This window comes from Podarcis erhardii (genome assembly GCF_964252035.2).
Source record: "Podarcis erhardii genome assembly, chromosome: 7".
In the NCBI taxonomy this organism is placed as follows: Eukaryota; Metazoa; Chordata; class Lepidosauria; order Squamata; family Lacertidae; genus Podarcis; species Podarcis erhardii.
The window spans coordinates 28,389,334-28,415,822 of record NC_138511.1 but is presented as its reverse complement, the minus strand read 5'-3'; the positions used below and the strand labels follow the sequence as shown (position 1 = coordinate 28,415,822).

Here is a 26,489-nt window from a genome sequence, read left to right as displayed (position 1 = left end):
AAGGGAGTAGAGGTTCTGTCAGCTGAGCAAGGGAAGGTGCTAGCATAGAAATTTTAGCGGCACCTGGGCCATTATTACACACTGCATTATGTTCAGAGTACGGATGTAATTGAAGTTTGGGTTTTCTTTTTTAATTACTCTCCTTTATTGGGGATGGGGCTTTACAATAGGGGCACAACGCTACGTCTCACAGTCATCTGGGATGGTAATGATCAGCGACTGTTCGATCACATCCGGGGGACCAAAGTTCTCGTTCGAAGAGAGTCTCTGTACAGGGAGCTCCTCGCTCAGGGAGCTGTGGCCGAGCGGCTCCGCCACGACTTCCTCCGCAGAGCCCCCCTCCAGAGCGTGAGGGGGCTGCAGGGCCACCACCACGGCCTTCTCGTCCTCGATGATCAGGTTCCGCAGCTTCCTCTGGCGGGGGTTGTAGTTCTCCACCCGGTCGTGGATCTCCATGTGGCGTCTCAAGTGGGCCTTCGAGAGAGAGCAAGAGGAGAGACAGTTGGCATGTCGGAACCCAGAGCCCACAAATGGAAGTGGGGAAGAGCAGCTAAGGGCCCTTTCCGGTGGTAACAGATGCACTGCTGGGCAAGGAGGCAAGGCAGGGGCTGAGCTGGGTTCCCTCAGGCAGGTCTGCCTCAGCCAGGCATCTGCACCAGAGGGACACCTTATGGGTTTGGGGTGAGGATGACAAAATGTCTGAAGGTCTCTGGACAACTGAGAGTACTTTATGGAGGGCCAGTGGCTCTCAAGGGGGTCCCTTTTGAAAGTGTTTAGTCATCCTAAGGCAGAGGGGAATTCTCTTTTCTTCTTCCTGCCGAGGGCCACACTCCATGAAGGATAATCTCTTGGGGGCCGCTTACACGTGTTGGGCAGGGACCCAAGAGAAAAGTGAACAGAGCCACCCTCTTGTCACTCTCACCTCCTGCCCCAGTTCCCACCCCAAGTTTCCCCTCCTCGACTTGCAGATGTCGAGGGCCACATGAAAATAGACAGAGGGCCACAGGTTGGCCACCCCTTTCCTCAGATGAAGGGGGGAATCAATGCAGGTACTGTAGGGAGAGGGAAGAAGGAAGGAAGAATTGCAAGAATGAGAAAGAAAAGGCATTGCGAGGGGATTTGAAGAGCCTGGGAGTCAGCTATGCACACACAAACACAAACACAAAATTCCTATTTCTTAAATGTGCCGTAAGCCAGACCACGAGTGCCGCATCGTACCTGCCGTGTGAACTTGTAGCCACATTCCGTGCATTCGAACTTCCTCACCCCTTTGTGCCGACGGACATGGACACGCAGTTGCTCCACAGCTGGAAAAGCAAGACCGGGGGCCCATTAAGTGGCTGCCTAAGGACAGCATCCAGCCCAGCGCTGCCCACTCCTCCAGATGTTTCTGACAACTTCTCCCAGGGGCTATGCTGGCCATGTCCAAAACTTCTGGAGGGCAGAAGCCTGGCCAACTTGGACAGTAGCTCTACCAAGATTTATGCCCAGCCGTCCCGCCCTAGGTGGCCTCTTTAACTTGGCTTAAGTCTGGGGTCTCCCTGAATACAAAAGCTCAGTCCTCTGCCACTAAGCCAGGTGCAGACAATCTGGTGCCCCGATCCTAATCCCTGACCATACCAGACCCTGGGGCTGGTGGGAGTTGTAGTCCAACAGTACCTGGAGGGCACCAGATTGGCAAAAGCCAAGTTCCATCTTACACAAAAGCCTTCGCACTGCGTGTTTTGAGACAGCAAGGCTTCGCCCCTCTTAACAAGCATTTCACTCATTCACTCAGTTGTTTCGGCACTCCCTCCCCTTACCTTTGAAAGTCTTCCCACAGATCTGGCAGAAGTGGGGCCTCCCTTCCTGGTGCCGGCTGGCAATGTGCCTCAGCAGGGGGCCTCTCTCGGTGAACTTTTGGTCACAAAACTCGCAGCTGAAGGGACGCTCGCCTGTGTGGGTCCGGTTGTGCTTGTCCAGGCTTGCTGATGTGTGCACACAGAAGAGAAAACCAGTCAAACAGGAGGAGAGGCCTTCTTTATATTTCTATATACACACCAGACTGTATTACAAAAGTGATGGGAATGGAAACATAGCTTTAAAAGCACCCACTATTCCTTCCTGACTAATGACTAGAGCTGCAAGATCTATCGGTAATTTGTCCGAAACCCGTATGAAGTTCACACCGCAATACCGGTTTCAGACTTTTTGAGCTGGCGATACATCACGGCTCCCCGGCTCCAGCCAGCACAGTGCACCTCACTCCAGTCTGCCTGCAGCTTGTTCCTCCCCGTTTCAACATCGTGGTGCATCGCCAGATTGCGTTGTTTGGCTGCTGATACATCACGGTGCTGGAAACCTGATATTGCCCAGGCCTCCTGCTGACTGAGAGGTTCTCTAGGTAGGTTCCCAGAGAGCCCGGGTGGGACAGGCCCACAAGTCCTAAGCAGATGCCCTGCGGCAACTCTGCCCTTCAGTGGGAACGGCCCCAAGGGCCAGGCTGTACCCATACCTTGCGTGCGGAAGGTTTTGCCGCAGAGGTGGCACTGGAAGGGCTTCTCCCCGGTGTGGGTGCGCAGGTGCATGTTGAGGTTGGCCTTCTGGGTGAAGGCGTGCTGGCAGAACTCGCAGACATAGGGGCGCTCGTTCCTGCAGAGACAGAAGGAGGAAGGGCAATGCTAGAGCATACTGGGGCATGGAAGCTCCCCGTGGAAAGGGACAAAGCAGGCCACTTCTGCACACCTATGCTTAGCTTTGATGTGCATCTGCAACCCGTTGCGACTCGAAGCCCTGTGGCCGCACTCCTCGCAGACAAACAGCTTCTCCCCGCGGTGCTTGAAGGCCTCATGGAGGTGTAGCTCCGTCCGCGACAGGAAGCACTTGGAGCAGGCAGAGCACTGAAGAAGGAAGAGGAGGAAGGATGGACTGGGGTCAGGGATGTGCCCCTTGCAGGCCAAGCAGCCTTGCGGAGGAGGCCTCAGGCTCAACCAATTCCTCGCAGACTGCCCCTTTCCCCCCATTAACATCCCTGGAGCTCAGCCTTCCCTTAATTTTCGCATGTTAAGGAAAGGTGCCATCTGCCAAGCAAACCACATTCCCTGTCTCCACTGGGCTTGCAGTAACAAACAGGTTTCAGAAAAAAAAAGGTTGTGTTTTTTTTAAAAAAGATGACAAGTTCGCCAGTAATGAAGTATTGTACGCAGCTGTGCGATTTACTGGGTCAATAATACAAACGTAGCAAAAGGGAAAGAAAGTGTGGGTTGTGATGACAGAAACAAAGCAATTGCAAGCTTTTGTTTTAACAAAGAAGATGAAAAAGTAACCTTGGAGTGTGCTAAACCCAGACACTTACATACTCCCTGTGAGGCCTGATTCTCCTGAACTGCTGTTTCCATATAAAACAAAAATTAGACTCAATGGCGAAGAAGCCATCTCAAGCACTTTGTCCCCTGGACATTTTCAGCTTAGGTGAGAGTTTCCCAAGAAGGGCGATTTGCCAAGTCTTGGCAAACACCGATACTCACTGCGTGTGGCTTGGGGGCCCCATGTAGCTTGATGAGGTGGCTCTGCAGATCCTTCTTCTGCATGAACTGCTGGATGCAGGAAGAGCACTAGAACACAAGGGGACACAAGAGCCGCAGGTCAGTGGCGGATGAGAGTTGCTATTCTTTTGTTTGTTTTCATTTGAAAAGAAAAGCCATTTCTCACACTGAACCACACCTTACAAAACCAACCTTCCCTCCGTACAGTTATCTGAACAACATCCCACATATTACAAAGGATGTTAAAAACAAAAATGGAGATTCCGAAAACAAAGGATAATCCCTCGTATTTATAGGGTGAGGTGCAGAGCTGGAATAATTCTGAAAGTCTACTTTCTTCTCTTTTCCCCTTTCATCAAGGCTGGGGGATTCTCAAGTTCACTATTGTAGCATCCTTAAGGTTTGGTGGGAATCTGATAAAGAGGCATTGCAGGGACACAATGGCCCTCGGGGTCCCTTCCAACTCTACAATTTTGGATACATACACATTGTACTGCAAGCACCTGTGTCAATATTACCATATAAAACGAAGTATTGCTGTGCTGAGACTTTTTTTTCATTTGGCCTCTACTTAAAACAACTTTTCCGTCAACCTTTCAGCTTACTTGGTTAAACCATTCTTCTTTAGGAACCCCTTAAAACACTTCCAAATCTTTCTAATAATCATCCCTGTAACTTTTAAGTATTCTGTTAACCCTTTTACGAGCTGCTCCTTCATTAGGGCTGTTCCCGGAAGTCCTACAGTAGCCATTGGTAACAAAGGATACAGCACCATCCATAGAGCAGACCTGAGCCTAGAAGGGCGAGGGGAACCTCAGCTCCAAGCCTCTGTGCTTAGCTGAGCACCTGGCCAGGATGTTCAGGTACAGCTTCTGTTCCCGATGCCAGCCTTCCCCTCCCTCCAAAAGCTGGGGCCCTCCATATGTTTTGGACCACAACTCCCATCAGCCCCAGCTGGCAGGGCTGCCTTGTAGCTTCAAAGGGAAGGTTGAGGCTATGTGAATCGCTCCTCTTCCCCAAATTAAAATGTCCTGTTGCAAGGCAGCCAGCAAGACTCAGGGGCAAGGCAGGCTGACCTTATAAGGCATCTCTCCCGTATGGGACACCATGTGCACACGGAGCTCCATCCGCCTCTTGAACATCTCTTGACAGACAGAGCAGGTGAAAACCTGGACAGAAAAGGGAAAAGGACATTCAGGGAGCTGGGAGGGGGGGGGGAGAGCCCTGCATAGAACTGCCAGCTCCAAGGAGAGCGAGCAAACCTACAAGTTCGAGAAATGCAGCCAGAGACTCTGCTGCTTCAGGAAGCAGGCAGAGAAATTTAATAACAGCCCTGCTGGATCAGGCCGCTCACCCATCTAGTCCAGCATCCTGTTTTCACAGGGAGCAACTAGATGCCCCGGGGGGGGGGGAACCATAAGCAGAATTCAAACCCGAGGGCAGCACTCTCCCTTCCTGTGGCTTTCAGCCTCTGTGTCTTTTGAGCAGACAGCCACATGAGGCTGCACTGTAGGAGAAGGCAGCTGTATTGCTCTTCTTCTAGACATCACCCAACCCCAAACAGCCCCTTTTTGTCCTGACTCAATGCAGGCGCAAATCCTTAAGTCACCCCTCTGCGGACGGGGCCTGGGGCTGCCATCTCTGCGGCTGGTGTGTTTGGAGCTCAGTGCTGACATGCTGTGTCAGGGACAGCTCCCTGGTGGGCGAGACAGGATTTGAACCCGGGTCTTCTACATCTCAACTCAGCCCTCTCTCTTGGGCACCACAGCAGCCTCCACCCACCCAGTACTTCAGAGCTGTTCCTCCAACAGCACTGCAAGAGTGTCTGTGTGTGTTTTCCAGCTGTAACCCCCTCCTTCCCATAATACCTGCTCTGAACGGTTCATGCAGTTCCTGGCTTCGTGCTCCAGCAGGTTCTCCTTCCGGAAGTAGCATTTCCCACACTTTGAACATTCAAAGGGCTTCTCACCAGTGTGCTTCCTGCAGGTTACAAGGATATATTTTCAATTGCTGGTTCTAAACGTGTTTTGATGTATTTTAGCTATCGTTTTTAACTAGTTAGTTTTTATTACTTTGTATTTTGTAACGATGCTTCTAAATGTTGGAAGCTGCTTTTAGAAAGGCAGGATATAAATACACTAAAATAAAATAACATAAAACAGCAGCAACAGCAACAACAGCAGCAGTTGACTGTCAGGAGTTTGTGACTCCCAATTGTTTAACAATACCAACAGATATCTTCCTTCCCCATTCCACAGCTAAATCTGGCTGCTGAAACAAAGAAAGTCTGGAGTAACCAGAAGTAGACTTCTGTCTGAGAAGAATGAGTTCAGTCCAGTTCTGGTCCTGAAAACAAATCCCTCCACGCAGAATGTGCTCAAAGGCACCTGTCCTGGACTCCTCTAAGTTTTGCACATGGGCTCTCTGGCTTCTAATAAGAAATCAAGTTTGGAGTCTGCCCATTCCTGCTCCAAATGCTGGGCAAGGAGCCAACCGTGCCTCAATTCACAAGCTGGTTCTTGGGGCAAAACAGGCAGCCCATATATTTGTGAGCATGACATCCTCCCCAGCGCAAGGCATGCAAACTTGCCTGTTGTGCACCTTGAGATAGTACTTGCTGAGAAAGGACTTGTGGCAAGTGGGGCATTCGACTGGTCCTGTCGCACCCCTGCGGCTTCCCAGCACCCCGGCTTCCAGCAGGCCACTGTTCCCAGCAGTCTTGGAGCTGCTGGGCTTCCTGGACAGGTGAGTTCTCCTTTTGGTCCTCACGCTCTTCTTCCCGGGAATGTAATCCTCATCCCTTTCCTTGCTCCCTCCTCCTTCATCTTCAGCTGTCAGGTCATTTGAGCCGGGAGCCTCCTCCGTTTCCCGCTGCGAGAAAAACAGGGCAGTAACGTCTACACACCCACCCAAACACAACTTTGTATACTACGATAAACAGAATCCATCACAAAGGCTAGCCACTTGACCAGTTAAAAAATAATAATATTTGGCCATATATGATGGTCAAGTATTTAAAACATTCATTTAGTACAACTGTAAGAAAGGAACTAACTATAGGCTAATTTCAATCCTGCCAATTAGTTAAGCGTTCCAAGTAAAAGTTCTATTGCCATCAAGTGTTATTTGTAGCCTAATCACATAGTGCAAATAAGAGGCGCAGGTGAAACAAGTTCAGGAGATTCAACCATTCTCCTTTACTTGATCCCAGGACCTGAGGAATAGCCCAAACCATTGTAAATGTTGTTTAAAATGAAATTTTAAACTCACACAGCAGCTCTAAGACAAAGGTACTTTGATGCTTTCTGGGTGTTTTGGACCACACTATCGGGACGGATGGGAGTTGTAGCCCAAAAATTCTGGAGGGCATGAGGCTGGGGGAAGCTGCTATACAAATATAGTTAGACTATTTCACCCTTTACACAGGTCAAACCTGGTTTAGCAATGGAGTGTAGACTTGAGAAGGAGTGTACACTTCAAATATGCAGGTGTACACTTCAAATATGCAGAGGGGTCCCCAAGACCCCTGTGAGCACACAGTCCTCATATCACCAGCTCTATCAGTTCCATTAAATAGACTGGCTGCCACCCACACAAATACATTTTCACCATCCCTGAAATTATCTGGACTGTTACTATCAGACTGTGGACTGTTAACCGGCGGTATCTGATGAGTGACCCAATATTTAGACTAAGCTCCACCTTTTTCAAGTACACAACACACAACCAAACTACTATGGGATGGATGGACTGGCCTTGTCTCCCCCCTGGCCTCCCCCCAAATCCAAGGCAGCCCCCCCCCATTTCCTGACAAGATGCTTATTCTGTTCAGTTTCTCAGAACAACAGCTGCCTGAACCTAGAATCCCAACAGGCAGCTCTCAATCTTGCAGAGGCAGCTTGATTGAGTAGGCCAAACCAATCCTTCCACCATTCTACACGGAACTACAGTTAGGTTTCTTCTCTAATATCCCGCTACCCATTGTGACTTTCAGCTGCAGTAAAACATTTTTAGCATTTTGTTAGAGAGACCTGGCCCTTGGGACAAACAAGAACGCAAACTGGACTTAGAAGATTCAGAAGCTCTTTGTTTACAAAGACTCACAGCTCAAACCTGCCCTGCGTGTATGTGAGTGAGAGGGAACTTGCTACTGCAGTATGACCCCATCTGCAGGTTTTGTAGCACTAACAGCAGCCAGGCCTTGAAATCAGAGCTGTTAGTTATTTCTGAGTTGCTTTTATTAGTTCGTGCTGTACTGGGACAAAGTGCACAGTTTTGTTGATGCCTATTGACATATGTGATATTTCTGCATTGCCTGGATTTGCTGTATATGGATGTGTGCTGCTTTGGAAACAACAGGGCTGTGTAGATCTGCTGTTATAACACGTGAGTCTGCACCATGCCTCACTGGATTTATTTGGTGCTTTAACCAAAAGAAAGGTAAATGAAATGAGGATTCTGCAATTCAAATTCTGCATCATAAAAACTGCAACATGCACGAATCACTGATTCTAACAAAGCTCTAAGTACAAGCTGGGATGAATTTGTGACTCATCCATCTAGCGTGTTTTTGTCATTGTTCAGTATTATTAAAATTAGCAGATGGGAAACAAGGAAATAATAGTTTTCTTACAGCCACTACGCCTATTTATACATACAGAAAAAAATACTATGAAAGATCCCACCCATCCAGAAACACTGTGTACAGCCCTATTCAAAATCCCCATGAATCAGGTCAAGGATGTTTAATGTACACAACTTTCAGGCTCTTGTAAATCTCAAAAACTTGCATTTTTGAATAGTTAAGTCTCTAGTCCTCGTGATTTCTCAGATAAGCTGGAGAGCTGCACAAAGACCAGACTAACTGAACAACTGTGGTTGCTAACTACAAACTTTCTGAGCCATTCCAGGTTGTTGGAAGATAGTCTACCATAGTAAAGCGTCTTGAATTTTTCAACTTTCAAATTCCAAAAATGAGGGGTGCTAAAAAGTTGTAATATCAAGAAGTTTTGGTTAAATTAATACAAATTAGTTTTGCTTGTTAAGTAAAATGTGTGTAAAATTGCAAGGAAATCATTAAAAATGACTGCCAAGTACTTGCAGTTACATTATATATTATTATTATTTTTTTATTTTTTAGCATTATGACATTTTCGGAAGGTAGAATTAAACTTCTTTAGTTTTCCAAAAGCAGTTTATGTGCTTCTTCATTAGGCATGGACTTTCAAGCTCAATGTTGTCCAATCACAAAAACATCAGATTTGAATTCTTCACACCCAAAAACATATTTTTAAGACCCCTCACTGAAGAGATTTGCAATAATTTAAGAAACACTCCCTAAACTGACATGCTCTACCACCATAGGCATTTCTGATCTGACTAACCATATATGTATATTTGCGTTCACAGATTCCTCAGCTGCTTTCTGGAGGTGCAGAAGTTTGCCAATTTGAATTACGGGAAACATCTATGGAAGCTTATTAGCAGTTCCATGCCTTAAAAACTGCCAATGATGGACAAACTGACTGGAACACAGTTTACCAATCTTCCTGTAACATGTACAAGTGCAAAACAGACTTGACTAACTTCCTGAACATACTCCTGCCTTGAGGCCCTCTGAAAACCAAATATGCATGCCAGGGCGTATTCCAGGATCCTCTGCAAAGTTGTTCTGCACACCAACAAAGGCTTCCCCAAGGACCCCAAGTTGCTTCCCCACAGCTGCGAGTCCCTAAATGCCAGAACATGCAGTAACCCCAGAGATCTTGAATTCCCCCACCCCAGAGACACCCAGCCCCTTGGTGCAGGTCCCAACCCATCCTCCCCCTGCTCCCACATTAAGACAAGCAGCAAAGGCGTTCTGCTGCTTTGTCCCCACCAACACTGCTCGCTGCTTTAAGGCGCCTTTATTCTCAAACCGGGACGGGGCTCGTCGCGGACAAAGGCAACCCCTTTCTGTTAGCACATGACTCCACACGCCACCTCATGATTGGCGCCCGCATCCTCGGCGGCTCCTCTTTTCAGTGGCCTTTTTAGGAGCTCCTTACATTCCGGGGCGCTCTTTACTTCACCTGCATTGCTCAGCGCTATTGTTTTGGGGGACCTTTTCAGCCTTCCCCGAAGGAGACAGGGGCTCTCTCTTTGGCCCTGGGCCACTTTGCTGCCCCGGATGCAGGGGCTCGGGCTGGCTTCTCGAGCAGTGTCACCTGGGGGCACAGCACCACCAAGGGCTGGCTCTCCCCGCGTCTCGGCTAGCGCTTCGGAGCGACCCCCAAGGTCCTTTGCGAGCGGAAACGGGCCATTCTGGTCGCCACCGTCCAGGCGCCCGGGCTTGAACTCCTGGCAAAGCCTGACTGCCTCTGGGATGCAGAGCTCCTTGGCCGCCTCAAGAAGTTTCTCCCAGTTCTCCGCGGTGATGGCCAGATGGCCTGTGTAGAAGAAGTCGAGGAGGAGTGTGAAGATCTCCACAAAGGTCTCTGGCAGGATGATTCTGCTGGAAGCTCCGTCGTACATGCTCCGGAAGAAGGAGCTGCAACACGCCAAGACACTCCAGTGCGCCTTGAACACCAAGCTGCCCACTGCCAGGGTGGCATCGCAGTACTGCCCACTCTCCCGCTGCTTATTGAGTTCCTGGAGGACACGAACACTGTGCTGGACAAAGGAGCCCTCCATGGTCTGCTGTGGGAGAGAAAGAAAGTGCGGGAGTAGAAGGGTCAGGGATTCTTTAGCTAGGATTCCTGCATTGCGGAGGTTTGGACTCCATCAGGGTTTCCCAAACTTGGGTCTCCGGCTGTTTTTTTTGGACTACAACTCCCATCAACCCTACCTAGTAGGACCAGTGGTCGGGGGTGATGGGAATTGTAGTCCAAAACAGCTGGAGACTCACGTTTGAGAAACCCTGGACTAGATGAACCCTTTGGGTAATTGTAACATTCTGTGATTGTAAGTGGATGGAAACATTGAAATCCAAGCTAAGTACAATGAGAGGTAGGCTGCTCATCTTGGCAATCAGACAGGGTAGAGAACAAAACACTTATGTACTGTATTCCTTATTATAATTGTATTTATGTAATTGCTTTTTTTCTAAGTTGCACAGATACTGCTTTATGACATTTGTTTTGTATGTTGTAAACAGCCCTGTGGCCTACTGATGAAGGGCTGGGGCAGTATATGAATTTAATAAAGAGCAATAATATTTATTAATAAATAACAAATCATAATGCAGAGGGGTGTTGCTTTAATTGTGTAAGGAGCCTCAAGTCCTAGTCTGGGAAAAGGGTGGGAAATAAATATAATAATGATAACAATAATAATTACAGGGTGTGGGCTCTGGGCACAAACTGAATTATTTAGTCAACTGCATTAACATCTGTAAAATTTGGTTCCTTCATACCCCAGACCCAAACAACAGCATAAAAATAGATGAAATGAGCAGCACTGTGACTGTCTGTCTTTCCTCCCATAACTTTTCAGCTAAAAATGAAAACAAAGCAAATTATGTGTCCACAGCAAAACCTCAATGTTCATTTGCAGCATCCCCCAGGCAAGATAAGCAGAGCCCAACCAAGATGAGCAGAGCCCAACCAGTGTTAATATTATACCAATTATTAACGCTCCCCTCTCTCGAAACATCGGGGGCAGAACACAAATAGCAAAGCCAAAGCACTCCCCAAACGAAAAGGTCCCTGCAAGCCTGATCACAGGAAGAAAAACAAAAAAAAAGCAACATCTCCGAGCAGGAGGAAGGCACCCCCTTCCTTCTGTGTAAAAACGCTTGGAGATGAACTAGTGCGGTGGGGGGGGGCTGTCAGACTACAACTCCCATCATCCTTATCCACTGGCTGTGTTGGTACTGATGGGAGTTGGAGTCCAACAACAACTGCAGAGCACCCTTCCAAAAAATATCATGGGGGGGGGGGAGGAATGGGCTGTATTGGAGGATTAATGATTGAAATGAAAGGAAGGCGTGGGGGCGGTATTGCCATTCAGGGTAAAGGAAGGCTGCATGTGGCGAACTGCCAGTTCAGTTTAATTAATAAGCAAGCGACCAACAAGGGGATTTCACTGGCTCTTCCCCCACCCCCAATAGCCGGGGGTCTCCCTCTTATTATGGGATAGCGGAAACTTGGGGAAACAAACCACAGGCTGGGGAGGCACTACTTGCCCCCCCCCCGCCAACAACGCGCACTTTTAAACGCCCCTCACCCGCTTACCTCGGCTCTGCGCTCCTCCCTCCCCTCTTATAGCGCGCCCAGCCCAGGCACAGGAGGAGCAGACAGGAGCCAAAGCGCCGCCATCTTGGACCGAGCAGGGACGTCGTGACGTCAGCGCGGCGGCATGGGGCGGGCGGAAGATATGCTAATAAAGAAGGCGGGGCGACCGTGACGCCCCGCCCCTCTCCTTCAGCTCCAAAGCGGCGCTGCCCAAGCGCAGGACCCGATTCGAATTAAGCGGGGTTCATCGAATCACAGAGCTGTAGAGCTGGGAGGGATCTCAAGGCGCGGTCCCTCACCCAACTTGAAACCATACCGGAGCCTGTTTAGTTTAGCAGTTTTATTGCTACACCTGCCTGCTTTTTTTTTTTTTGGAAATCGAGACAGCTAGTTAGAACAGTACTATTTAAATAATCATCATAATTTAATAATACGATGTAAAGCAAATGCAGCAATAGCGGTAAGCAAACCACACTCAGATCCCACTGAGGCGCAGCGCCTTTGTCTGCAATATGAAAGTATCATTGTTTCCAGAGTGATGGGTGCATAGCAGGCAGTTGGCAATGAAGTTTCTTTCTTGCAGCAGCAGGATTAACAAGGCTGCCCTAGCCCACAGCAAAGCTGTCAGTCCCACTAGCACCATCACATTCCTTCCTTCCTCCTGCTGTCAGCCATCCCATCAAATCAAGAGACCGCAGTCGCTGGTACCGAGTTTCCAACGTATTAGAAAAAAAACAGGCAGGGCAAGAGCACACCAACAGATTATGCCAAGCCCACAAATGGCACTGCTTTCCATATTCAGTGAAGAAAAATATTGATCTATTGTAGAAGGAATACCTTACAATTTTAAATTTACTGCTGCAAGATGCCTTGCAAAAAAAAAAGAGGGGGAGCCCCCGTTTTCTAATGAATATTGTACGTCAGCCTTGGTTGTTATTAGTGTGCAAGCTTTTGGGTGCCACATAGCTCTTCAACAACAGGGCAGGTGACGTCCCGCAAAGCAAAGTTGAGGTGAAGGAGAAAAACAAGCAATAGCTCAAAAGTTAAAAATGAGGCTAAGCGTTGCAGCTTTGAGAATGGCAAACTGGGGAGGCTGTAAATTATCGGGCAAGGAGGTTCTTGCTGAGCCAGGGATTCCTTCCCCCAACGAGTGAAGCAGCGATTCCTCTTCACCCTCCACCCCCCATAAAATGCGTCTGAGGTTTGGTGGGATGCCCCTGGGAGACCCCTTTTATTAATTTAACAATGTATTATATACCGTTTGGCTGTTTTTTAAAAAAACACCTCTGGTTTGTGACATTTAAGTGAGGGGTGGGGCGTTGTTTCCTTGGCAACCCACTTAACCTGGTCTCTGGGCGTTGCTCCTCCTTATTTTTTTTTTTTTTTTTGTATTTTTATTAAAGATTTTATTGATTTACAGAAGTATGTGTAATGTCTCTCTCTTGCATTTTTTCCATGTAACATTTTTACAAATCAGTTTCATTTGTTGAGACATTAGGAAGAAAAGGGGGAGAGGGGTGGAAAGATGGGTGGGGGTGGGGTCGGGTGGTGATGTTTCTATTTTGCTTAATGTATGTAGGGTTTGGGGTCAGCATTGCTTGTGCAGGTTCTCTGCTGTTCACTTGTGCTCCTTTGGTGGTGAGAGAGGTTGGGGTTGGCCTTGTTTGTCTGTGATTGGCTGTGGTGATCTTTGTTTTCGTGTGTGAGTGGGGTGGGTGGGTGTTTTGGATCAGGTTAGCCATATTGATTTGGATGCTGTTGGTAGATTGTTGTCCTTGTCTTGTTGGGCTGTGTATGTGATAAAGGGGAGCCATACCGGGGTAAAGGTGTCTTCTTCTGTTTGTCCCCGTGTCAGTTTCAGTTTATTGGTTAATTTTTCTAGTAAGGCTGTTTCCCATACTATTTGGTACCATTGGTCCATGCTTACTCCTGACAGGTCTCTCCAGTGTCTGGTTATGGGGTTCCTCCTTATTCTTGATGTTCTGTCAGAATGTTCAGGCACCTTGCAGCTCTCTCTGCTGCCTGGCTCAAACACCTCTCTCTTCAGGTTCATCTTTCCGTTTCTCTGATGAATCAGGTTGTTCTCCATTAAGCCACCTTTGCAAAGGGAGACCATCTCCATCTCCTTTAAAATACAGTAAAAAACTCCTACATCCCAAGTTGAGGGTGTGTGTGTGTGTGTAGCACAGTATTAGAAGATCTGCTTTCAATGCTGAGGGTGGGGCTGAGAATCTCCCCCATCAGAAAACCTGAAGAGCTGCTGCCAGTCTGTGTGGGCAATACTGAGCTAGATGGGATCAATGGTCTGACTCCGTATAAGGCTGCTTCCTTCGTATATCCTGCAATAATTCCACCCGAGCAACAGATGAGGAGGTGACATGGACCCGAGGGAATGGAGGTTACTTGTGTAAGGAATGCCTCTGAATGCCAGGTGCAGAGGACCCCATTCATGCCCTGCTTGCGAGTTCTCTGTAACAAAACCCCAATTGCAATTCCCTCCAGTTGATTGCAGCACCCTTCTCAACTGGATACAAGCAGCAGGGCTCCCACCGTCCTTCAGAAAATTTGCTCTCTCTGGAGAGGCTCACCCTATGTCATCATTACAAGTAAAAGCATTCTGTTTTAACCAGACCTTTGGCTCGGGACTACTACCTATGGCCTTTTTGAGGGCGTGCAATGTTTTAATACTTTTTGTGTGTGCGTCAAGGTATGCATTTGTTCTTTGTTTCAAAGAACAAAGAGCCACCACTGAAAAGGCCCATTCTCATGTTGCCATTCTCTGGATTTCCTGTGGAGGGGGCACATGAAGAAGGGCCTTGAATTATGATTGCAAAGTCCAGATTGGTTCATATGGGTGGTCCATGGTCTTTTTAGTGCAGCTGTGGAAGTTTTCCAGGCGGGGCTGGGAAAGACCTGTGTGACCCCCCCCCCCATCAGAAGCACTGCCAGTCAATGTACGCAATACTGTAGGACCCCAAGGACTGACTTTTTGTTCTACCAGAGTCTGATCCCTGTTCTGCATTACAACTAACACATCTAAGAACTCCAACCTATTCCATTACAAGCCCATCTTTTGCCCATTTGTTTTTGTGTTCTTCTTAGGAAAGAGGCAGTCAGGTGGCCTTTATGACTGGTCAGCTGGGTGGGGGCCAGCTCAGATTCTTGAGCAGTGGCATGTTGAGCCTCTCAAGACTTTGCCATCTGGAATTTCCTCTGGCGGAAGATGGGGTGTAAAATGTCTTGAAACAAGTCAATAAAAATGTCCTGCTTTGATCAAGGTCTAGTAGGAAGCCACTTCCCGATTTCCACATAAGGAAAACGATCCCCCTTCAGAAGCTGTGACGAACTCCCTGATTTAATGCTATGGCTTTTTGGTATGTAAATAATATATCTGCGTGCTTCAGTGGATGTGACCCAGAATTGGGAAGCGTTGATCTGTGTGGATAGAGCAATAAAAGCTTTTATTATGGAGCTTGTCCACTTGCAAAGCCTGTTTTGGGCTGCTCCAGCAAGACACTGTGTCCCCTCCTCACCCCGCCAAGTGTCACGGTTGCTGCTGCTGTTAATATGGACACCCTTGTTTTAGAACAAAGGAGTTGGGCTGTTCTTGCTTGCTTTGGTATGATGTATAGACTCATGGTCTATATCGCAGGCTAGGGAACCTTGGTTCCAGTGCTTTTGCCTGGCTGAAACATGTCCTTGAACTGGTGTTGCATCATCCTTACTTGCTTGGATGGGCGGATGCAGAAGTGAGTGTGAAAACATCTGACTTTTGCATAGCTGGAATATAGCCTCCTTGTACTAAGGTTAAGAAGTGCACCTGCAACTTGCGGACCTTGGAAGGTCGCCCATGAGTCAGAATTCATCCCTAAATCTGAAAATGTCTCCCCACCCCTACCTTAGCAAGAGCCACACTATTTTATTGGGCTGGCCAGTTATGCCCCATGGTCATTTTGGCTTGTATTAAATGCTAATCCTGTTCAAGGAGGAAATGGACACAACTCACTTCAGCAGACCTACTCAGTTGGATACCATGCTTTTACCTCCCGTGCATATCCTAACTTCAGCCGCAGATTTAGGATCACAAGAGGCGATAAAGCAATTACGACTGTCAAAATCCTGCAATAGCATGTGAAATGTGGAGATAAATATCCAACTCACACTTATTTTGGCCACAGGAGAGAATGTGATGCTGGGACTGTTTGTTAGAAGCAGTCCAGAGTCAGGCTACCTTTTCCTTCAACGTCAATTTCAGGTTGTTGCTCAGGCCACTGCTACTATGAAAAATTCACTGGAAGAGCCATGATGCCTGGGGTTGATGGGAGTGGTAGTGTAAACAGTTGGAGGCACCCAGCGGATAGCTCAGCCAGCAAGAGCATGAGGCTCTTAATCTCAAGGCCACGGGTTTGAGTCCCATGCTGGGCAAAATATTCCTGCATTGCAGGGAGTTGAACTAGATGACCCTTTGTGGCATCTTCCAGCTCTGTAATTCTATAACTCAGGCTTCCTCAAACTCGGCCCTCCAGATGTTTTGAGACTACAATTCCCATCATCCCTGACCACTGGTCCTGCTAGCGAGGGATCATGGGAGTTGTGGAGGGCCGACGTTGGTTGAGGAAGCCTGAACTGGTCTTCTTTCCCATTTTATGGCTAAGAAGTGTGTAATCCAGCAAAACGGCACCCCATACGTCCCCTGGCATAGAACAAGTCTCCTTAACACACACACACACCTTTACTTAACATTCAGCTTTCAAGTTTAAAAGAAAACAATAAAAAATATAGGAAATATCTTTGCTTCCGAGAGCATTATCATACAGTACTCTAGGTTAAACACAAGTATCTACATTAAAGTTAAAAATAAATAGGATGAAGGCAAATTCATCTGGTTCTAGAGATGGCACAGAGATCTTGGCTGTGAGTATGACAAAGTATCATGAAATCTATTAATAGACTTTAAAACAGCCCGGCACAAAATACTTAAACCTTACTCATCAAGTGAGACCAAAACAAGATGTCGTAAGCGTAAGCAGCAGCAGCAACAGCAGGTCTGTAAACAGCTGGCAGAGTTGAAAAGGAGCCTCTCTCGCAAGTGTGTCTTTTTCTGGCTTAAAGAGGGTATATATAGGGGGGGGAGGGACTTCAGTGTTTACTTGTGGAAAGCAGGGGGTTGCAAAAGAACCCCGACCAAGTCTGAAGGAAGAGAAAACAACAGCTGACCTTAGCTGGAAAAGGGGAGGGAGAGGGTAAGAAATGAGAAACTGAAGCAGCATCACAGAATGACAACACACACAACCCCCCCGCAAGCAACGTTGTCACCACTTCCCCCAGGCAGCTCTGATGGAGGACCTCACCCGCCGTTCCTGCAGCAGATTCCCCCCCCCCCCAGGGGTGGGGTACCAACCTAATCTTATAAATTAGTGGCCATTCTACCTGCACAACCCAGAAACAGCTATGCTTTGCCATGCCTAGGGCAACCATAGAGCAGCAGAGGCAGCCACCGTGGGCAAGGCCCTCTAAAATAACCTCCTGTTTCCATCTTTGCTAGTGCTGTGCCTTGGCAGCAACAGAGCCTCCTTCCAAATTGCACTGTGATTAAGGCACCGGCCATGAAGAGCACCTCAAAACAATCTACTGGAGGGCAGGCCCCCCTAGGTCACTAAACTGGCAATGCTCCCCTGCCCAAAGTTGGCCACTCAGACTAAGGATACTAAGATTGAGTAGACAAGAGCTCTTTTGTCTTGGGTCCCCCAGATTTGGGCAGACTATAACTCCCATCATCCACAGATAGCTTAGTCCAGGGGTCAAGGATGATGGGTGTTGCTGTCCACCTACATCTGGGGACCCAAGGTTGAAGAACTCTGTGCTGATAGAAACAATGATTCTGATGGGAGCTCCTGCAACAGGAATCAATGGATGATATTCCAGCAGCAACATGCAACTGAAGAAATGGGCATCATTCAGGTTGCCGGGGGGGGGGGGAGGAAGAGCAGCCCCCCCCCCCACAGGACTTTTCCCCTAGTAGGACTTGGTGGCAGACCCAAGGCACCAGCTAGTGACAGCAAAGATGTCCGGCTTATTCTTAGCCACACAGGAAGAGCCTTGCTGGATGCAGCGAAGGGTCCGTCTAACCCAACACCCCCATTTCTGACAGTGGTTAGCCAGAAGCTTCTGGCAAGCACAAAAGCTCTCTCTTGCCAACTAGCATTTAGTGGCACTCTAGTCTCCCACACAAGGACGTTTCACTGAGCTAACCTGAATAAAAATGGCCGCTGGGCATCTCCTGCAGAAACGCTACAAGGGGACATCACATCTTGTGGCAAGGAGTACCATAAATAAATTCAGTGTGGTGTGTCTCTCCTGAACCTACTGTCTTTCGATTTCATGGGGAGACCTCAAATTCTAGTGTTGAGCAAGGGGAAGGAAAGCCTTTGCTCTATCTGTGTTCTCCTCTCCATGCATAATGACTTTACGTGAACTGTGCTCATGCCTTCATTTGGCTATTTTTAAGCAAAACAGCACCAGACCATGTTAGCCTAAGGGGAAGTTTTCTGATCAGCTATTTTCAAACTCCTTGGGAACTGCCAGGAAGGAACCGGAGGAGAATTGGACACCTCTCTTTTCAGGGATTCCCCTGAAGACAGCACTGTTGATCTCAAAGAGCCCGCTCCTTGCCCTCCTCGCCACCCATGCAGTCCTCGCAGCCGAGGACACCCGCCTCCCAATCCTCTCCCAGCTTGCCTCCCCAAGAAGCGGCGCCACAGATTTCCTCCAAGCCCCAGAGACAAGCTGTCTGACTGCTAGCGCAACTCGTTCAGGTTCAGGTTGTGGAGGTTCTGGCGCTGGCGGTTCAGGCTGATGGCGTTGTCCAAGGGGCGCTCCTCGCCCTCTTCCAGCGTCTCGGGCATGAACTGGCGGAAAATGCTGACGCTGCTGTGCCAGAAAATCGGCTCAGGCAGCTGGCCAGCCAAGCTCCACTTGCGGGTCTCCGGATCGTAGGACTCCAGCATCGCCGAGAGTTCAAAGGTGTTGTCGTAGCCGCCAGAGACGTAGAGCTTCCCTCCCAGGACGGCCAAGCTCCCTCCAACGTGCACCTGGAAGAAAAGAAGAGCGGTGTACAAACCAAGCAATCTACTCTGCATTTTGGGAGGTTGGTCGCCTGCTTGCTATGCTTCCGGAAGCCTTTTAAGATATCGTAAACCAAATGGTGCAGCGTCGTTCCCGAGATCAAGGAGCAGGTTTTTGTCTGTGTTCGGATGCAATTGGATGCCCTTTCAAATTGAAATGGTGGGCTGGACTTTAAAAAAGGCTTTTCTATTCTAATGAAAATGATCAGGGATTTGGTAGTGCTGCATTGTATTATTTATGCAAATTGATTTTCTCTGGAGTTAAAGATATGACTGGGACAAACCTTGTTATGTTGAGTTTGTACTTTGCACAATTTGTATACGGTGTCTGTTTGATAATGTGTGGTTTGCTATGCCTAATAAAGGATCTTGATTGACTATTCTAATAGCGATGCCTTGAACTGGCAGCAAATGGGCACAGGCGTAACAGGAGAGTCTCTCTCCTGACAGCAACCATGCTGCAGCAATCTGCACTAACTGCGGCTCCCAGATCAAGTGCAAGGGATTCCCCCACAAAAAGCACATTGGAGTAATCCAACCCTCTCTCGCTAAGGCTCCATTGCCACCTTTGGTCTGGACTCTTCAATCTCCTCCCCCTTCAGTTCCAATTACTGCTCTTTAAAGATCCGAGACCCTCACCTGAAGCATTGGAGGGATCTTGTCCCATTCGTTCTTTGCTGGGTTGTAGACATCGACTTCAGCAGAGTCGTCCCTGCAGAAGGAAATCAAGTAGAGGTGACCGAGAAGAAGATCCAAACACCCCCCAGCCTTGTTGTGCGGATGGGAGGGAAGGCACAGTCCTCGAGTGTCTACTTTATTCCTTAACGGGGCAAAGGGACCCAATCCACTCAGACCTCATAGCGCTTGGCGCGCACACGCAGTCTCAAGATTTCCAGGGCCTTTTGTGAGCAACTTAGAAAATAAAGATTCTGGTTGGTAGGATTGATGGAAAGGAAGATGAGGAGGAGGAGGTCCTTGTGCAAATACACCAAACCTGCAAAAAATGTCCCTTTCTCTGTCCTCTGCTTGCCCCCAACCTTCCAGAGATTTGCAATCTGCTCTTTCCATAGCCTCTCTAAAAGCAGCATTCCTCAGCCTGTGGACCTCCAGATGTTTTAGACTATCAAGACTTTGAAAAGCTGGTACCACTGGATCAAGTCTAGCAGTTATGTGGAATTAATAAGCTCAATAGTTTTAACTGGAACATGAATAAATGTGCAATTAATGGCTACTGTTTTGAATGCTTTGTGCTATATTACCTTCCTTACTGGAGCATGAATAATGCTATTTATAGGGTGGGGAGCACAGGGGTTTATGAGTTTATGGAGCCAAGGCGATGGTGGCCTGAACCACTGAGCTAGACTTTGGATGAGGAGGAGCTGCCTGCAGTTTCCATCCATCTTTTTTTGGAGGAGGGGAAGGAAATAAAAGGAGAAACCCTAGAAGCTTCCTGAACCGTTGCGTAATGCCCGTCTCCTTGCTCTGTTCACGAAATACGGAGCCTGACAGCAACAGGTGAGGGGTGTCGATGACAAAAGAAATGTTCTTTTTCTGACCCTCAGAATGGCAGCCTGGGAACCCATCAAGGCTACCACAAAACTCCCAGCTGAAACGGAAAGGCTCAGAACTTTCTCCTGGGCTGCTTCCTCCTCCCATCCCAGCAAATGTCAAATGCCAATTGAATTCGTTTAACTTCGTTGGGCAACTGTGTTTACAATGAAATGTGGCACTTAGCAGAAAAGTTTGGGGAGGTGGGTGCAAAGTGAAAGGGGGGGGGTGAGGGTCACTGTCCTGTCGGCTTTGGGAGCTGCAAAATGTTTCTGGAGCCTCTGCAGGAATCTGAACTATTTCTCAAGCCGAGCTCTGGAGGGTTGCAGAATGCACAATTGCTGCTGGGGAGTAGAGCAGCCAAACGCTTTAGCAAGCAACTGTTAAATCTCAGTGGGGCTGGAAGAGACGGGGGTGGGGGTGGGGGTGGAATGGGCCAGAATGAATCTCAGCAGCAGGAATTCCAAGCTTCCCGTTCCTTGCCTGCACCAGAGGATTGAAGCCCCTTAAGATTCATTTCAAGCTTCAGGATCAGGGGGCAATTTCTGCTTTCAAAAAAGGATTTTCTTTACATCTGGGGAAACGGGATGCATGTCCTGCCCCCAAATTAGGCAGAAGCTAGCACTGCAGGAGAGAAAAGAGACCTGCAGGGACCAAGTGGCTATAGTAAGCCGGACAAGGGTGTGAAAGCGAGTTTCACCATCCTGGCACCCTCTGAGGGTTTTGTACTAGGCCCTGATTGAGCCAAGAATCAGGAAAGTCCCTATTTGGACCCCAGAGCTATAATGAGGCCCCATGCAGCAGCTGTTCATTCACTGGGAAGAGTATGCTGTACCTCCCCAACCCCCCCCCAAAAAAGATTGTCTGATTTCTAGATGAAGGATGAGACTGAAGGTCACAAGGAAGCTCCGCCCAGCCCCTGTTCACACAGGAGGAACCAAATGAGCCTCCACACCAGAGGAAGCCTCTTGGTGACTGTAGGGGCCACAGCTGTAGCAGTCCCTGGCCCCTGCCTGGGCAAGTGAATGGGTGACCGATGGCAGTGAGTGGGATGTGGCAGCTACAGTCACATGGAGGCTCCTCAACCGATGGGAGTTTCCTGGCACAGCGAAGATCCATCAGGTCTTAAGCTGGTTCTGGAACCCATTTCTGAAGTCTACAGAGCATGAACTGCAACCTGAACAGAGCAGGTGCCCAAATCCCAACAAGGAAAGGGGCAGCTTACCCCTTCTCCTTCCTCCCCCCTCCTCGCCACTCCCCTCGGCCAACTTGAAAGATAACAAGCTTATCCGAACTATTTTCAGACCTCGCTCGATCACGAGCTCAGCCCATCACTGGCTGAAGGGCTCGAGTGCCTTTCAGATAGCAGGAACCTGAGCTACCACAGCCCCTCTCGATGAAGGGCACCAGGGAGCCACCTCTGGGAAGCAACAGGCACTTGGAAGCTCCTTTCCCTAAGCTTTGCCAACTTACTCTGCAGAAAGAGCTTTGGAGGTATGAAGCAAAGTTCCTTCTAGGGGGATGGGGGGGGCAAGCGTTCCTTCCCACCCCCTGCCCAGTCCGGGATGTTGCATAACTGGATCAGCATGCCACAACCCTCCAAAAACACCAGAGAGATCAAACACATTCACAAAGAAGCTCGTAAAAACTCCTATGCAGACACATCCCTGTTTCTGGCCTAGCAGGGCTATTGTGTGGGTGGGACAAGTGGCTTTTTTTTACAATTCTAGGTTGCACATTCCCACCCTCACCCCATCTTGAGAAGAGATGGCAGCCCTTACCTGACAAAATACATCAGCCCGCTGAGAGTGACGGTCTTGGGTGCGAACGACCAGGGGGGCAGCTGCCCGCAGTTCACCAAGGACCACAGGTCTGACTCGGGGTCGTAGCACTGCATGACCATGGACTCCTTGCCGGACAAGGAGCCGGTGGCGTAGAGCTTTCCGCGGCAGGCGGTGGTGGAGCAATTGTCCATGGGGTAGAGCATGGGCTGCAGGGGCTCCCAGGAGTCCAGCGTGTGGTCGTAGCGCTCGGTGCTGTCAGAGGCTACCACGTAGAGCAGCCCGTCCAGGACCACGGAGCTGTGGTATTCGCGGGCCTTCAGCATGGGAGACACCTCCGTCCACTCGTTCACGCTGGAGTTGTAGCGCCAGACGCAGTCGTAGAGCCTCGAGCCGTCGGAACCTCCTAGGGGCAGAGCACCGCGTCCCATTAGCACGGAATCATTGACCTGTAGAGTTGGAAGGGACCCCAGGGGTCATCTGGCCTGACCCCCAAAAATGCAGGACTCGCACACAAGACTGTGGCTCAGGGCACATGGTTCACCCTAACGGTTCACTTACATAAGGCAACAGCTCCATCTAATTGAGCTCCTTTGTACTGCGTTAAACCGTGCCTTCTTACAAGCAGCAGCAAATCTCCTAAGATTTGGGGCAGAGGTATTCCCCCTGGAGAATGCAGAACATGACTTTGATCCATGAAGGCTCTTTGCTACACACCAACAAATGCATTTCTTAATTGGGGGAGAACTGCCCACGTCCTATGTTTGCTTGCAAGCCCAAATGCCCCTCGCTGAGACACCTCAGCATTCCTTCAAGCAAGACCAGGCTCTGATCAAACCCAGAAACAAAAAAAGGGGTGTGCTAATTTCCTTAGGGAAAATGGGGTACAGGGCCACTATCATCTGTGGCAAAGAGAATCAGCTTCAGGCCTGTGTCTGATGCTCTCAGACTCTGACAAGAACCAACCTGTAGCTTGGGGGGGATGGCCCTCTTGTGGCACAATGGGTTAGTGCGCCTGGCCGTTAACCAGAAGGTTGGTGGTTTGAGACCACCCAGGGATGGCTGTGGGCAGGATTTGGACCAGATGACCGTCATGATCCCTTCCAACTCTACAATTCTATTCTATGATGGAGATGTGGTACCCGCCAGGTGTTTGTAGACTACAACACCCATCAATCCCTCACCTTTAGCTGTTTTGGTTGGGGTGGATAGGAATAGTTGGGATGGGCGTATAGGCTACCCACCTGTGCTGTACACAGACTTCAGCTGCATCCTTCGTCTGAAGTCTACAGGGCTTAACCATGCTAGCCTGGCTGATGGGGCAAACTTCATGGCTTCTCCCCACCAAGAGGAAGACTCCGTTCCTCTGCACATCCCAATGATCAGCTGTGGGCATGGGACTGGGGCCACCAGCCACCCTTACAAAAGCTCCTTTCTGGGCCCTGCACATGTATGTTTGCAGGGTTGTGATGGTCCCCAAAGCTCACTGGGGGAGGCTTTGCCGAGGGAGAAAATGTCTGCCCCAAGGGCAGCCGCTCGATGGGAATGAGAGAAAATCCTCCTAATGTCCTTCGACAGCTGTATGGAGAACTCCCGCAGGGAAGATTCCCAGGAGGGCGGCTGGTGCTGGGGCAGAGCACAGAGGCGTCTCGGCTCAGGTGTCTCCCTTGCTGGCTCCTCGCACCCGCTCTATAAATAACTTGCAAAGCAATGAACAGGAAGGGGGCGTGGAGACTCACACAGAGCCCCTTGTTCAGCCTCCTCTCTCCAGCTTCCCAGGAGGAAGGTCAAAACAAACTGGAAGCTCCCCACAAGCTCAAAGGCAGATGCTGCTGGTGACACATATCATCATCTCTAAGCATCAGCCACACACGCTGGAGCTAAAGAAGGCATGTAAGACTGTCAGAAGAGCCCTGCAGCTGGATCAGGCCCACTTAGCCCAGCACAGTGACTAGTCAGATGCTTCTAGGAAGCCGCAAGCTTCCCAAGAGTGATATGTCTGCAGCCTAACACAGTACAACACATTCAGCCATAGGGCATTATTGACAAGAGGGAAAGGAGAGAGAGTAGATGGGGCCTGTTACCCTGGAGAAGAGCTGCCTGTAGGATTTGGGCAGGAGGGTAGCTAGGTCCTTAGGGCACAGACCCATGACGCAAATTGGCAGGTGCTGATATGCACGGGTCCGCTTAAGATAATAAGAACTGAACAATACAGCTGTATCTGATCAATGGCCTATCTGGTTGCAACTCCTGTTTTCACAGGGACCAACCAGATGCCCCAATGGAAAGCCCACAAGCAGGACCCAAGCAAAAACTGCCATTCTCCCCACTTGTTATTGGCCAGCGACTGGAATTTGGGAGCATTGCTGCCTCCGCCCTGAAGGCAGAGCCTAGCCAGGGTTGCTAGTAGCCATGGATACCCTGGTTTCCCCATGAACCTGTCCAATATTCTTTTAAAGCTGTCCAAGTTGGTGGCCATCACCGCCTTCTGCGGGAGTTCCGTGGTTTAGGCGCTGTTCACGCGCCTTTTAGAGGGCACCCCTGTGGCAAACCCCTTCAAGCAGGGCTAGGGACCCTCCAGCAACTGGCAGCCCTCCCGTCCCGGCTCACCGGTGACATAGATGTCGTTGCCCAGGGCGGCGGCGCTGTAGCCTCCTCCGAGGTGCTCGGGGAACTCGGCCAGGTAGCGCCAGTGTCCCGTGCGGGGGTTGAAGCAGTCGACGGTGACGAGCTCGTCGCAGTCGCGGTCGCAGCCGCCGAGGAGGACGAGGATCTCGGCCAGGCCGGTGGAAGGGCGCGGGCGGAGGCGGGCGCAGGGCGCGCGGTCGTGGCGGTCCAGGCGGCCGGCCTGGAAGAGACGCGCCTCGGCCACCAGGCGCAGGCAGGCCTCGGAGCGCGCCACCAGCGGCTCGCCCTCGACGTGGGCCAGGAGGGCGAAGCGGCGCACAAAGGGCAGCCGGACGTGCGCCAGGAGCTGGGGCAGGAGCGGAGCGCGGGCTGCCGGCTCGGCGCGCACCCAGCGCAGCGCCAGCTCGAAGGCCGCCTCCTCCTTGGGCACGCGGAGCGCGTCGTCGCGCAGGTACGAGAGCAGCCGCGGCAGCGGGAGGCGCTCCATCTGCGCCGCCAGCTCGCCCTCGCTCTCGGCGGCGTGGCGCAGGACGCAGCGGCGGGCGGCGGCGGCCAGCGGGGCGCACGCGAAGGCCTCGCCGAACTCCTGCATCTCCAGGGCGGCGGCCGGCTCCAGGCGCGCCGCTAGCCAGGCCCCGCACGCCGCCTTGACGGCCGGGAACTGGAGCAGGTCGGCGGCGCGCAGCAGGCGCTCGGCCAGCTCCGGCCCGCCGGGAGACGCCACTCGGCCCGTGTAGGCGAAGTCGAGCAGCAGGGCCAGGCACTCGGGCTCCACGCCGTGCAGCCGCACCCGCGCCGCGCGCGCCTCCCGCAGCCCGCCGCCGAACATGGCGCGGAAGTAGCCCGAGGCCGCCGCCAGCACTGCCCGGTGGGCGCCGAACTCCCCGCCGCCCGCCAGCAGCGTCACGTCCAGCAGCGCCCGCTCCGCCCGTAGCGCGCACAGGCCCCGGAGCAGCGCCGACGCGTGCGCCGCCTCCTCCGCCGTCGCCTCTTCGCCCGTCGTCGGCTCCATTCTCGCCCGCCGCTGAGTCTGACTGCTACCCGACGCCTCCGCGCACCCCTCGGCCGGCTCCTCCCTCGCCTGGGCTGGCGCCGGTCCCGCGCGCGCTCCGCCTCCTCCGAAGGGCGACGACGGCGCGCCTGGCTGGCTGGCTGGCTGGCTGGCTGCAAGGGCGCCGCTCTCAGTCGCCAAGCAGCTTCGGAGAACACCAGGCTCCTCGCTGCCGCCCTCCTGCCTCCAAGGGGAGCCGGGGGGGGGGGGGCCTCTCTTGCTTTAGCCTCGGGAAAAGGGCAAGCCTGGGCTCTGGAGAAGGAAGCGTCCGCGAGCTCCAAGCGAAAGGCCACAGGCGCTCGGCTGGACGTAAAAGGCAAATTGCTTGGAGCCTTCCAAGGCCGTGGCGGCGCCTTTCAGCCTCCACCCGAACCTTGGCTAACTCTGAAGGGCTCGTGGGTGCGCAGGAAGAAGGCCCAGGGGAAAGGCTAGCGGGATGCGCCTGGCGACAGCCCTCCTTGCATAGCTGCTCGGGACATCATAGCTACCCGCTGCTTGGCTACTAGTCACGATGGCTCTAATACTCCTAAGGCTGTAATGTTTCTGAATGCTTCTTGCTGGAAACCGCAGGAGGAGAGAGTGACTTTGTGCTGGGGTTTCCAAGAAGGCGGCATCTTGGT

At 50.6% G+C, this 26,489-nt stretch overlaps 2 protein-coding genes across 4 annotated transcripts; both read right to left on the bottom strand.

Moving 5' to 3' along the window:
- Nucleotides 1–121: 121 nt before the first annotated feature.
- On the bottom strand, nt 122–11,872 carry ZBTB48 (zinc finger and BTB domain containing 48). Of its 3 annotated transcripts, none has more exons than XM_081870980.1 (11): nt 11,738–11,872; nt 9,495–10,202; nt 6,111–6,380; nt 5,393–5,500; nt 4,601–4,693; nt 3,507–3,593; nt 2,725–2,879; nt 2,495–2,631; nt 1,803–1,967; nt 1,219–1,307; nt 122–474 (listed from the first exon to the last, which is right to left on the bottom strand). In XM_081870980.1, the coding sequence occupies exons 2-11, from the start codon at nt 10,194–10,196 to the stop codon at nt 181–183; spliced, it is 2,100 nt and encodes a 699-aa protein (XP_081727106.1). In that variant the 5' UTR covers nt 10,197–10,202; nt 11,738–11,872; the 3' UTR covers nt 122–180. The 3 variants fall into 3 exon arrangements, with proteins under 3 accessions (XP_081727106.1, XP_081727104.1, XP_081727105.1); XM_081870978.1 differs by having other exon boundaries at nt 6,111–6,395; nt 9,507–10,202; XM_081870979.1 differs by having other exon boundaries at nt 6,111–6,395; nt 9,507–10,199; nt 11,738–11,868.
- A 4,578-nt stretch (nt 11,873–16,450) lies between these two features.
- On the bottom strand, nt 16,451–25,910 carry KLHL21 (kelch like family member 21). The gene is made up of 4 exons (XM_081871034.1): nt 24,801–25,910; nt 22,191–22,596; nt 19,501–19,573; nt 16,451–18,828 (listed from the first exon to the last, which is right to left on the bottom strand). The coding sequence occupies exons 1-4, from the start codon at nt 25,828–25,830 to the stop codon at nt 18,535–18,537; spliced, it is 1,803 nt and encodes a 600-aa protein (XP_081727160.1). The 5' UTR covers nt 25,831–25,910; the 3' UTR covers nt 16,451–18,534.
- Nucleotides 25,911–26,489: the final 579 nt, after the last annotated feature.

Excerpts from the sequence above, each read along its gene's own strand:
- ZBTB48 (XM_081870978.1), bottom strand. The coding sequence starts at position 10,196 with ATGGAGGGCTCCTTTGTCCAGCACAGTGTTCGTGTCCTCCAGGAACTC. Across the intron at positions 2,632-2,724 it reads CACATCAAAGCTAAGCATAG|GAACGAGCGCCCCTATGTCT; the intron begins GTGTGCAGAAGT and ends CTGTCTCTGCAG. Across the intron at positions 1,968-2,494 it reads CAAAACCTTCCGCACGCAAG|CAAGCCTGGACAAGCACAAC; the intron begins GTATGGGTACAG and ends TGCACACATCAG.
- KLHL21 (XM_081871034.1), bottom strand. The coding sequence starts at position 25,830 with ATGGAGCCGACGACGGGCGAAGAGGCGACGGCGGAGGAGGCGGCGCAC. Across the intron at positions 22,597-24,800 it reads CAACGACATCTATGTCACCG|GAGGTTCCGACGGCTCGAGG; the intron begins GTGAGCCGGGAC and ends CTCTGCCCCTAG. Across the intron at positions 19,574-22,190 it reads GGGCTGATGTATTTTGTCAG|GGACGACTCTGCTGAAGTCG; the intron begins GTAAGGGCTGCC and ends TTCCTTCTGCAG.